This window comes from Siphateles boraxobius, unplaced genomic scaffold (genome assembly GCF_051911475.1).
Source record: "Siphateles boraxobius isolate OS27281-9 unplaced genomic scaffold, OSU_SipBor_1 29, whole genome shotgun sequence".
NCBI lineage: Eukaryota > Metazoa > Chordata > Actinopteri > Cypriniformes > Leuciscidae > Siphateles > Siphateles boraxobius.
In genome coordinates, this window is record NW_027508908.1 from 2579727 (window position 1) to 2593375 (window position 13649).

Below are 13649 nucleotides of genomic sequence, written 5' to 3' on the forward strand. Positions count from 1 at the left end.
TTTTTTTCAGGATTGCATTTATTTGGATCATTAATAATTTATAAATGTCTTCACTCTCACTTTAACCCATTTTAATGAATCCTTGCTGAATAAAGAAATAAAGCACATAAGTTATATAGACTAAATGAACAGTGTAAATGTTTGCACCTTGACAGCTTCCTATTCATTTCTTTTATACGGAAAAGAGCAGCATGGGCATTCTGAGTAACATCTTTTTATAAGAAAATAAGTCATAATGGTTTGGAAAGACATGGGGATGAGTAAATGTTGACAGAAATACATTTTTGGATATATACTGTTTGTTTTTAAATGCCATTTTCACTATCCTCTCTTTCCTCTTTATCTATCTCATCCTGTCCCTCTTTTTGTCTAACTCCCTCTTTTTCTTCAGTCTTTCATTTTTTTTGGTGCTTCTTAATCTCATTAGGTACTGGGCAGGAGCCAGGCGCTATGGGGTGCCAACACACACACACACACACACACACACACACACACACACACACACACACACACACACACACACACACACACACACACACACACACACACAAACAAACAAGAAAAACGGTATCTTCTCAATCTCCAAAGAGTTATTCATCACTCACAAAAGCAAACCACAGTATCTCTTTCACAACAGCGGCCAACATCCATCCATAACTCACACAAACGCATTAGAAACGGCAGCGAGACAGTCTTTCTCATACGCACGCATTCTGCTCTCTTCCCCCGGCCTAACGCAAACCTGGCTTTTTCCACTGTCTCGACTCTGCATAAACATTCTAACCAGAAGCGTCTGCCGTAGAAAAACTTCCATAATCACACGCACGTATAATCCATTTAAAGCTGGCGCTCTCCGTCCCGCTGACCTTTACTTGATTAGGCCTCGCCGGCTGCAGTCGGACCCGAACGGATAGGAATTCTGCGATTTCCCAGGGCCATCAGATGGGATTAAACATCCGGGACGTCAGGGACAACACGGGAGGGAGCTTTGAATCGCTCTCCTTTGGGTGGGGATGGAGACGTTTTGAGTGGCCTGTGAGAGTGCAGTCTTAATGCCTCTGAATATCATCGTTTTACTGACGGGATTTTCATGGCGTTCTGAAAACGCCTGCCAAGAAGAGCCCGATAAGAGCATCATCCCCCCACATACACACACTCCCCTTCACATTTTGTCCAGTGCCAATATGAATGACAGCATGCCTGTATAACAAGCAACATGCTCGCTGGCTAATTTTAAAAACGCAGAGAGCGAAATGCACAGCTTTTATACGATTCTCTTGGTCACGCATCTGTTACGCATTGGGAAGCTTTCTAAACATTCCCTCATGGCTTCTCCCGTTTGTGTCTCCGTCCCTCTCCTTTTCTTTTCTTCAACCGCAAAATAGTCTCTGGTGATTCACAAGGAAGTTGAAATAAGAATGTTTGAAATGGGAACAAAATCAGCGAATCAAGATCTGAACTCTGACATTGTGTACACTGTGATTGAATGGGCACTAATCGTCGCAAAGAGATGTACAAATGTCTTGGAAATTTTTGCATTAAATCACACATTTTCTGTATTCTGGTTCTGATTGGATTCTTTTAACAATTCAGATTCCTTATCAATTCTTTTAGTAATTTTAGAGTAAAAAGAAAAACATTTCTTCCTGCATTTACTGCCCTCAGAAGCCTGTTGCCAAATTATAAGATAAGACTTGGACAGAACAGACATTACACGTCTGAAACAATTCAATATGATTCTTGCAAAAGACTTGAGTTTATAGTTGTATGAAACAAAAAAACAAGCCTTCAGTACAATGTAACCCAGCATTCTTGGTGTATCGTGGAGTGAAACAGGACGAAATGAATAACCTGCAATTCAGCAAGCATGTCGATCTGCTCTGAGCCGATTCATAAGTATTTTTGGTTTACTAAAAAGAATCGACTCATATGTGTAATTTGTTTGGACTACACAGCTCATGTTGTATTTTTAGCACTGTATATTTTAGTAGCGGCGCATACACATAAATAAGCGGTGCGGGAAACACTGTCTTTAAGTCTAAAAGTATTTAAGTACGTTTTTTGTCCACAATGGTCACAGAATGCACATCTGACATTTGCTAAACAGAACCAAAATTCATTCAAATCAGACAAGAATCGATACTTGGCCCCAACCCAAGCAAAAGTTTTAAACTCCACTGTATGTGAGATGCGACACATAATTTGCTTAAAATAAAATAAAATGTAATCAAATGTAGGTCACACATTTAAAGAAACACGAGGACATTTCCACCAAACACACTTGAAAAATGGAGGTAAAAGCTGTGGATGAAATGATGATGAGAGAAGAGAGGAAAAGATGGAGAGCAAGAGGGTACGTAGATGGATGGTGTCGTTCATAAACTGTGGCAGCTCCTTACTCTCTCTGTCTCTCTGCCCAGCCAATCAGAGGTCTCCATCAATAACTCGCCACTGTTTAGAGCCAATCGAATGCCACTGAGGGCAATTTTGGACTAGTGTGGTGCCATGACGCCATGAAGCCTACACTGCAATCTAATACTTTAAATCCCTCCTTTCCCCCTCCATTCTCTCTCTCTCTCTCTCTCTCTCTCTCTCTCTCTCTCTCTCTCTCTCCCTGCTGGAGTGTGTCTGTCTCACCTGATCTCACGCCTGCCAGCATGGGCAGCGGGTGGTGTGTGAAGGCCATTCGGGGGGACCTCGTCTGTGCTGACAGGGCGCTGAAATCGAATTTCCCCGCTGGCTTCTTTAGAGACCCAGGAGAGGACAACCCTGCCAGAAACCACACGTCAACAACAACAACAGCAGCAGGGCACAGCACACACCAATCAAACACTCGCTGACTAGCTCAACTAACTTGACTGATCATTTTTGGTTTTTGAAGGGAGGGGACTGATTTATGACAAACTAAATGAGCATGTCCACTTGTTTCGAGGTAATCGTCTGTCTTCTCATTTTAACACCAGCAATGCTGACGAACGGAACAAATCAAAATGGGTGGTATGACCAAAAACTTTTATTAAAAAAGCCATTTTATATTACTGTAACAGTATATAAATCACAATTTTTCCTACAATTTTACCCAATTTTTGGGGGGTATTTTAATAACTATTTGGTAATGTCAATTATTGGATAATTGGATTCATATTTGACTATTTTTTATATTTATTGGGAACTGGATCGACAAGTTGTAATATTTTGTAATATTATTAAATTTTTTAATAGAAAATGAACGATACATGTTATCAGTGAAACACCTGAGTTAAAACAGCATAATTCATATTATAAAAATGAAAGTTCTAAAATCTGGATGAGCCACACTGTAAAATATAAGAAATGCACAGACATGTGAACAAGTTTCGAAGTTGCTTGCCATCCATGATAAACTAAATTCTGCTTCACTACTTCTTTAAGAAAAAAAAAACAAGTTACTCCTCGTCTTGGCTTGTTTGGTTCGCGTCCTGCTTTGTATTTTCACATTCCTCCACGTTTCTTTGCCGCCCTTAATGTGTAAATAAGGTAAAGCAGTCCTGTCCTCAAATAGCCAAGCAAATATAGCCTGTAGCAGTATAAACGTTGACACATTTCTACCTTCGCACAGTATATAGCATCATGCCACCCAACTGTAGTCTTTTGTAAGTGTTCCTTAACTATTAAATTAGCAACACCTCAACTGGTTCAATCCATCACCAAAAAGATGAAAGAGAGATGAAAATAACATGAAAAGGTGAGAAATAGCAGGAGAAAGTGATAACAGAGCAGGGATGGCTCATAATTGGAAGATAACCAAACACACACACACACACACACACACACACACACACACACACACACACACACACACACACACACACAGAGTCCTCCTGGCACCCATTGCTCAGTGTTACTCATACACACAGACTTGAACTTCACTTCAGTTTGATGCTATTTTTTCCTTTCTACATTACAAGGCATTAAATCCCATTTCAGCTTAATTCTCCTTTCTCAGTGCACTTGAGTGTGTTTGTTCTCGCGCGCGTGTGTGTGTGTGTGTGTGTATGTGTGTATGCATGTGTGTTTGCCAGAGAGAACACCAGTGTGTGTGGGAGTGTGCAAATGCGTGTGAAAGTGTTAAGTAAGTATATTTATCACAAAATGTGTACACATGCACACAACACACTCTCGCCACCTGGTTCTTTTGAAATAAGAATTTGATGCACAATAAAAATAGATTCCAATATTCCCAGTGCAAAAACATTTACAAAAACTACGGCAGGCTAGTTCAGGTTTTTTTCTCCCCCAGTTTTAAGCTTAATTTACATATTACTCCAGTATATTTCAAATTAATTAATTAGTTAAAATTAATGGTGCACTTACATTAAAACTATTTCTTATTATTATTAATGTTAAAAACAGTGCTGTTTCATATTTTTGTGGAAACCAAGATATTTTTTTTTCAGGATTCTTTTAGTTTTAAATACAGCATTTGTTTGAATTGAAACAATTTTGTAACATTATGAATGTTTTTAATGTCACTTTTGGTTGAATTACTGTAATGCATCCTTGCTGAATTAAAGTATTAATTTTAGTTAATTTCTTTGCATATACATAAATAATCTTACTGACCACCTACTCTTAAGTGGTAGTAGATTATGACATCTAAACCAGACATACCTTGACTGGTTAACATGGAGTAATGGTCAAAGAGAGGCAAAAAAATTATTGTGTAAAACTAAAATAATTTTAGTGCATGAAACCTTCGTTAACATTATTAAATGGACACCATGGGGAAAAATGTGTAGTGAAAAGCATTGCTTTATGATTATGACATTCACACACAAACGCAGAGCAGATGTCTCCCACTACTGTAGATACACGGAAGAGCCATCTGGGACCAGAACACAGACTGAGAGAGAGAGTGTGTGTGTGTGTGTGTGTGTGTGTGTGTGTGTGTGTGTGTGTGTGTGTGTGTGTGTGTGTGTGTGTGTGTGTGTGTGTGTGTGTGTGTGTGTGTGTGTGTGGTTAATGCATGGACAGAAGGTGCACCTGTGTTGTGCATTTTCTCAGTGTTTGTTTGTGTGTGTGTGTGTGTGTTGCTCGGCCTTCGACTGTCCCATCTGGGTTCTTCCAACACTACTTGCTGATTGTGACTATGCCGATCATTTAGTTTAGTGTTTTACGTACCCCCAAAGCCCATTAGTAAGGCTAAAGCACCCTTCAAAGACACTAAACCTCTCAAATTATACTGCATAACATCGAACATTATCATTAAAGGTGACATCAATGATGTTAAACAACAAACAAATCAATAACATGGGTGAAGAACTGACTAACCAAGCATAACCAAGCATAATTCTGCTCTTTAGTTGACACCTGATGCACTGTCCTGCCCTGACCCTGTCTTCTCCCACTGTATGTGTACATGTGCAAGTGTGTGTTCTAACCATGGTATGGAAACTGCACGCCATCATTCTCATGTTTTATCTTCCTCTCTTGAACACTCGTCAAATGGTGCTGTACTGCAACTGGAGAAGGGAATTGTTAACAGGAAAGAAGGTCATGGTGTGTTTAATGGCTTTTCCACCGACATGGTGCTGGTGCCCAATCTGGCCTCATTCTGCACATTTCCACTCGATTCAAAAACCGTCTTGTTCTTTGAGACTTGTCTTAAAACACAAACTGCTATGATGTCAGTGGCTGACATGAAGGTTCTCACCATGTATAGTTTTCAAATCAACAACTTAGTTTGACTGAAGTCATGGAAAATAAAACTAGATTCTAGATAAACTAGAATTTATAGGGTTGGGATCCGATAACAAATGATTCACATAATTTATTCATTTTAAATGTTATTATTTTTAATATTAGAACCAAATAATGTTCATGACATCCGGCTGTAAAATCAATTTTAAGACTTAAGACCTGGGGCTGGTCATTACTTTTTAAAATCAGTTACATAAAAAAGTAGGTTGGTTTGATTTGAATTAAATGCAAGTTGATTGTGTAACCAAAACACCAATAATAATCAGGAAAAAAAATGTATGCATAATAGGCGACTTTAAATTATAGTCCGAAATACAAAGGGACTCTTATTTTGAAATGTGACATCTATGCTTTACTACTTCCAGCTGCATTCTTACAACCATCTACAACAAATTACAATATAAACATCATAAAGTAAACAGTGTCATATTTCATCCACAATAGGCAATCTAAGCAATCTAGCCAAATTTGTTAAGCTTAGTGTGATTATTATATATTTTTTTAAAGTATAATAATAATAATTTTAGGCTGTATCACAATTCCTGTTTTTCTATCTCCAAATTTAAGAAAATCATAATGGTTCTCACGGGAATTTGCGTATATACGTCAATCGCCTGTGCGTGTCTTTTCATATCAGTACATAGAGTGAATTAATGTTTTATGATATCATATTCATTCGCATAGTCAAGCAGAGCCGAAGCACAACCAAAACAAAATCACAAAAAGTTACATAGTGTACCTTTAATTTTAGATTAATTTAATTATACTTAATCTGACTGAATTTAGGACATTTTAGTAGTTTTTAAGGTCATCAGGATCCTGAACACTTGTCTGTTTGTAGGCAGTTTATGTTGTACCATAGTAATTTAAGTCTTTGGCCGGCTCTCGGGTTAGTGGAAATGTGGGCTGGTGCCCAAAGGTGTCTGCTACAGTTTCGCAGAGCCCACGGCCGAGACCAGACTCAGGCATCAGCACCGTTTCAGTGTAAAAGCCGTATTTGTGTGTAAATGCGATGCTCACCTGCATCAACGTCATTTGGCCAGCCACTGGACTGAGAGCTGGTGCCGGCCGGAGAACGACTGGAGTAGAAGACATCATCAACAGGACTCTCCATCTCACTGTCATCTATAGACTTGCGCTTATTAGAGCTGTAGAGAGAGAGAGAGAGAGAGAGAGAGAGAGAGAGAGAGAGAGAGAGAGAGAGAGAGAGAGAGAGAGAGAGAGAGAGAGAGAGAGAGAGAGAGAGAGAGAGAGAGAGAGAGAGAGAGAGAGAGGTTAAATGCCCCTGTGATAAATTCCTGTAGACAGGCAGAGAGAAAACAGAAAAAGGTGCAGAGATACAGAAGACTGACAGACTAAGTACCTCCGAGGAAGACTGGCGTACAGCTCCACCTCAGACCTACAGCGCAAGAAGAACGACAGACAAGGGGGAAAACAGAAGGAAGGACAAAAAGGAGAGCAAGACAGATCAAATTTCCACTGAAGAGAGACTGAAACAGGCACAAACAGCAGGTATATTGGTGTGTGTGTGTGTGTGTGTGTTCACCTTGTAGATGGAGGAGAGGCAAGCGAACGTCTGCCGAGTGCTACTTGGTTGATATTGTAGTAACTGGGACTTTCCAGATCCGCAAGTGAGAAATTAGGACCTGATGCTGTTGCAACTGGGGCTGCAGAAGAGATAAAAATGTTGAAGAACTTCGGAAACGTAAAATCTGAAATGCAAAATGCAAATCGAGAAATCGCACAGAAAGAGAAGTTACCAATGAATATGCTAATTGAATGTAAGATTTATTTCTTACAGGATTTCCTATAGTTTTTTTTTTGCACTCTCAGAAAAAAGGTACAAAAGCTCTCATAAGGGCTCTACTCCAAAAGATAAGATATATCTCTTTTTTACCCATAAAGTGTGCATATTAGTACCTTTTGAAAAGATAACTTCCCAGTAGCAGCTTTTGTACCTTTTTTTCCTGATGGTGCCGACCTTACAACTTGCTAAATGACATCATTCATTTTTTTAAGGTTTCGTATAATTAACTAAAAAACATAAAAAAAAACATTTTTGTTACTTGAAATAATATAAACATCAACTGAAATATAATATATAAAAAATAAAAACGTAATAACATATTATGATACAACAGTAACACTGCTTTCCCCCCTAGTATTTTATGATGATTTGATGTATTTTTAATTAAAACACCATTACAACAAAACTCTAAGAATAATTAACCGTAAAAATTACCATTACAAATTAGAAATTGGATCAGACAAAATAACTTCAGTGAGCAGGTGATTTATCTCAAGACGATTCAATGAGGAAGTTATCAGATTGATTCATTCTTACTACGAATTAGATCAATGACTCTTGTGATTCAGTCCGTTTACTAAACTGATTCATCCGCTGATCCATTAATAAGAACCGCAATTGAACGAGTCATTCATGAAACGAGCAACATAATTCAGCTAAATACAGTATTTGTTGCCGTGGCTCTGCAGATTTAAGAAAACACGGGGTGGGTGTTACAGTACTTACTCTGAGACACTCGTACCAGCTCGGCTACGTTCCACACTCCTGAAGTCACAAAACAGTCCTGAAAACTCAGATGTCCTGCAGAGAGATAAACACATGCCTCACTCAACCGGAACCTGGACTCTGTGATAATAGCATGTTTCAAGAGACCAGTAGCACATGCATCAAGCATCAGACTATAGCGAAGTACTTTAATTCAGCAATGATGCATTACATCGGTCAAAAGTGACAGTAAAGACATGTATAATATCGCAAAAAATATATATTTCAGTCCGTGTGATTTTTTTTTCTCACCATTTGGTGGGGGTTTGATGTCTGAGTCTCCTTGTTGACTGGAATTGTCTGATTGCCCAGATTCTGCATTGAGAGAAAACGAAAAAATGGCAGAATTTAAATGGCAGAAAATGCTTCATATTCAATTATTACTGTTCGAATAGGATTGTTCAGTGAAGTTTAGGCACTTGGACACAACAACATTGTGAGCGGATATTTTCAAAATGAAAAACAAAGTGTCTGAGTACAAATGCATGAAAGTGTGTGTTATCATTATCAGCACAGTTTATGGCAGGCTGCGTGTGCATGTGTGCTTGTGGAGGTGTTTATCGGGCGGTTGTGGGTGATAAGGGAACACACTGGCCCATGCCAGCACGATTTGATAGAGTGTGTAGAGATTAGGACAAATACACCCGCACAAACAAAAGAACAGCAGACTGAACGGAGGAGAAAGAGCGAGACGATCTCTTTTCTCTCCATTTAGCATGTTGTCTCCATCTCTGTCTCCCTCTCTCTTTCTCTTTTTCTGGAGTTCTGGCAGCCATTTTAGTCTTTGGCAGCCATCTTAGTATTGGCGGTGTACACACATTCCTGCTAGCTGACAACACACACAAACATAGGCCCAAACCCATGAACACTGCTGGAAAATGTGTACAGTAGGTTGTGTTTCACATGATGGCAAACAGCATCCCAGTCCTGTTTGAGCTCACTGATGCTCAGACGGAGAGCAAAAGGGAGGACGATACAACCAGCGACAGTCATTCAGTCTCAATGGAGATTTCTGGCCACATGAGCAACATCTAGCAATTTAATTTGTTACGAATTTGAAAGAAGCCCTGGTTGGTGTTACTATTTTAAAAGCGTCACTTTTTTGTCATTTTGGAGCTTGAACACCTTCAATACACAGAAAAGAACAGCTGGGGTGTTCAATTTCACAAGGAAGAAAGTCATGCAGGTTTGTAACGACATGAAGTTGAGCTAATAATGAAGGAACTGTCATTGAACTTTTACCTATTACTTGTGAGAGTTTTACTACAGACGAGAGCAGTTGCTGTCTCTCGCTCCAGATGAAACCTTCTGCATATTTGTGATCTTTCATACAGTGTCACGTGTTACACATACACACAGATCAGTGCAGACGGCAAAGATTGCGAATTGACTTCACCCACACAAATTATGTTGATACAGTATGTACTGTTCATCTAGATCAGCTTCATGAACCTTTTGTTTTTGGTGTGTTGTTGTAGGTGAGGTAAGACAACAAAAGGAGGGAAAATACCTTTTTAACTACTTTTTCTTTAAGGTTTTAAACCTTAACACCCTAACTTAAATAAAAAAAATGTGTATATATATATATATATATATATATATATATATATACTATTCAAAAGTTTGAGGTTAGTAATATTTTTTATGTTTTTGGAAGAAGTGTCTTCTGCTCACCAAGGTTGCATTAATTAAAAAGACCAAAAATAAACTAAAACACAAAATTATGAATATTAATACAATTTAAAATAACTGTTTTCTATTTGAATATATTGTAAAATGCAATTTATTCCTGATCAAAGCTGAATTTTCAGCATCATTACTCAGTTTCACATGGTCCTTCAGAAATCCTTATATTATGGTGATTTGATGCTCAAGAAACATTTATTATGATTATTATCAATGATGAAAACAGAATTCATATTTTTGTGGAAACTGTGATACTGTACATTTTTCAGGATTCATTGATGAATAGAAAGTTCAAAAGAACAGCATTCATCAAAAAAAGTTTTTTTAAGGACTATAAATGTCTTTACTGTCACTTTTGGTCAATTTAATGCATCTTTGCTGGTTAAAAGAAGTAATTTCTATATTTTTTTAATCTTACCCTAAACTTTTCACTCTTATATGATTTTGTGAAGAAAATCGTTTTCTAAAAAAACGTACCTTCAATTTTTTTTTATAAAAGTAGACCATATCAATTGTAAACGGCTTTGAGTTTGAAGCAGACCAAAACTTATGTCTAATTCTTAACAGAATTTTATGTTAAAACTTCATTATCCAAGGCAGCTGTCAAATTTGTTGTTGCATGTTGCATTAAGTTTCATCATAAGGAGTGAGTAGATGTCCACACATGTCCTTTTAATCATCATTTATAAAAGACATGAGATATGAGACTTTAGGTATGTGTGTGTTTGAACCAATAAAACGACTCTCTCTGTGTCTTTTAAGCATGTCTCTCTCTGACCCAAACAGATGTTAAACCCCATACAGCCACTTTTTCCTCGCCCCCTCCCTCCGTCCCCGTTTATCAGCATGCAGTTGGGTTTCGCTTAAGAGGTTTAGCATTATGTTGCTAAACATTCTGACCTTTTTTTAATCCATAATGCTCTTAAAGTGTTCCAAAGCGACCTAATCCCCTCCGCCTTCTCACTCCGCACGCATTTATCAGCCAATAGTCATCATTCTCCGGCTTCCTTTCAGCTCTAATTATTTATTTCTCATCCTGAGCTCAGTGTCAGTGAAATATCTCATAGCTCGAGGACATTCGTGTATGAGCGGTACTGGGTTTTTTTTTTTGACTGTGAGCGCGCTGGATTACAGATGCTCGGGAGTTACGGAGTCAGACGAGACAAACATCTGTCTGCACTTACACATGAAGAGCTTAAGGGAGCAGCTCTGCGAACGTAAACTCATTTGTGAGGTTATTTCATTAAAAGCAAGCTGTTTTTCAATGTGCATTTGTGTGTGTACATTTTTCTATGTATGCATGTGTAAGTCTGTGTATGAAGGAGCAGGTGTGTGAGATTGGTTTCGGCACAGCCTGTCACCCATCTGTGTGCCCGTCTGCAGCCAGAGTCTGCCAACACACACACACACACACACACACACACACACACACACACACACACACACACACACACACACACACACACACACACACACACACACAGAGAATGGAAAAATAGACACACATAAGCTGAGAGACAAGACAAGAGAGCAGAAAAATAAAAATAGAGATGCATCTTTCACACATAAATCCAAGCATCTCCATCAGTGTGTGGACATAAAAAGCTTTAACACACACACACACACACAAGCGCGATACACCCTGGGTATTGAAGACATGTGATTTGGGCTCTTTACAAGCTTTTGACTGGATCAGATCTCAAAGGAACCCTTGCCCACAAAGACAGACAGAAGGATTGAAAAGGTTGAATATTAATCACACTGTTTCTCAAAAATAACAATCACCTAATGACAGATCATAATTTATTTTAAAGAAACTATTCTGTTCTGTGCTATTCTGCTCTATTTTGTTTCATTCTACTCTTTTCAATTATGTTCTATTGTAAAAGCCTGCAAAGCCTGTCACATTTGAATTCAAATTCAAGAAAAATAAATATTTAACATTATTTTTTACATTTTTTACATTATTTACATTAAATTGATCAAAAGTGACGGTAAAGATACATTTTATAATGATCTCTGAAGGATCATGTGACACTGAAGACTGGAGTAATGATGCTGACAATTCAGCTTTAACATCATAATTTACATTGTAAAATATATTCAAACTAATTTTAATAATATTTCACAATATTGATTAACTGAACATTTTGATCATTTGAGCATAAGAGACCAAAGCTAAAAAGCTAAAAAGCAAAAAATCTTACCAACCCCAAACTTTTGAACAGTAGTGTACAAAATCATATTCTCTTAATAATTTTATTTGAATATATATATATATATATATATATATATATATATATAAATAATATATTTAATTGAGAATGTACTAATACTACTTGAAATATTCTTAATATCCTTCTAATTATGTAAAAATATGCAATGATTCATGAAAAAGAAAATACACATTTTCTTTATGCTAAATATAAAGTGTATTTTTTTTTTTTTTTGGTTTTTGCCATTGGATGTGACCTGGTGATGACTTCCTGAGGTTTACCTCTTATGGGCATTTGAAGTCTATTCTACTTCTGTCCAGTAGGGGGCTCCTGAGGGCAGTCAGGAAGTCAGACATGTAAACAGCGAGTGAAACGCAGCGAGTGAAAAGCCCTAGAGCTTTGGGAGACAGCAGGTGATGTGATTTGGGCCATTTCAGGGCAGTCACAGGTGTGCAATTTCACATTAACAAACATCACCTTTCAGTGTCAATAAAAATAAACACAGTTTGTTGACACTTGTGGTTTGATCGCTGTGGTTGTCTTTCTCAACAGTACAAGCACAAGGCCAATAAATGACATCATAAGCACACTCTTATGCAATACAAACAGAGAAATACACTGATAACGCTATCTAAGGCTGAATCTGGAGAGATTCAGCAGGATGTGCATCGATTCTGTTGTGTATGTGTGTTAGAGTGTGTCCTCAGGACAACCCGTGACCCAGACAGGATGTGACCGTTAAATAGGCTTCACAATAGTTCAGTATGTGAAGGGCTGCACAGGATACCAGGTATAAAACACACACACACACACACACACACACACACACACACACACACACACACACACACACACACACACACACACACACACACACACACACACACACACACACACACACACACACACACCATGTTTTATGGGGACTTTCCATAGACAAAATGATTTTTATAATGTACAAACTGTATATTCTATCCCCTAACACTAACCCTACCCATCATAGAAAACTATCTGCATTTTTACATTTTCAAAAAACTTAATTTAGTATGATTTATAAAATGTTTTCCTGAGAACAAGGATTTCAGATATTGCCATCTTTGTGGGGAAATATTCTCTCCACATAACATAGAGAATACCTGAACCACACACACTTTTTATCAATTTAATGCATCCTTGCCAAATAAAACTATTAATTTGAAAAACAAACTTCTCAATACTAACAACACACAAGCATCACAGCGGTGAGTTTCGCTCTAGTTCTTCGGAAAATGGCAAAATCTTTTTGGATAGTGCCACAGAGATCCACAGAACTGATCATGTGATGTAAAAATGCCACTTTGTGCCACAGAAAGAGAAAGAAAGTGATACAAAGAGAAAGAGCCTGAAGGAGGTCTGGGAACAGAAGGTTCTGCCAAAAAAGCCGGCAGAGAGAATTA

General features: G+C 37.9%; 2 protein-coding genes across 51 annotated transcripts in view; one reads left to right on the plus strand and one right to left on the minus strand.

Annotated features, from left to right (window-relative positions):
- Positions 1–13649, plus strand: part of LOC143753569 (tetraspanin-1-like) — a 206383-nt gene that overhangs the window by 56947 nt on the left and 135787 nt on the right. The gene's annotated exons all lie outside the window — the stretch shown is intronic.
- Positions 1–13649, minus strand: part of nfixa (nuclear factor I/Xa) — a 98554-nt gene that overhangs the window by 10083 nt on the left and 74822 nt on the right. For 12 of the 50 annotated variants that reach the window (XM_077245954.1, XM_077245978.1, XM_077245976.1 and 9 more), the window contains 7 exons: positions 8564–8626; positions 8273–8347; positions 7286–7406; positions 7103–7138; positions 6760–6887; positions 5421–5501; positions 2638–2769 (listed from right to left, as the gene is read on the minus strand). In XM_077245954.1, the coding sequence (XP_077102069.1) occupies positions 2638–2769; positions 5421–5501; positions 6760–6887; positions 7103–7138; positions 7286–7406; positions 8273–8347; positions 8564–8626 (636 nt within the window). The remainder of the gene's footprint in view (positions 1–2637; positions 2770–5420; positions 5502–6759; positions 6888–7102; positions 7139–7285; positions 7407–8272; positions 8348–8563; positions 8627–13649) is intronic. The other 38 variants (XM_077245984.1, XM_077245982.1, XM_077245957.1 and 35 more) reach the window with 6 other exon arrangements.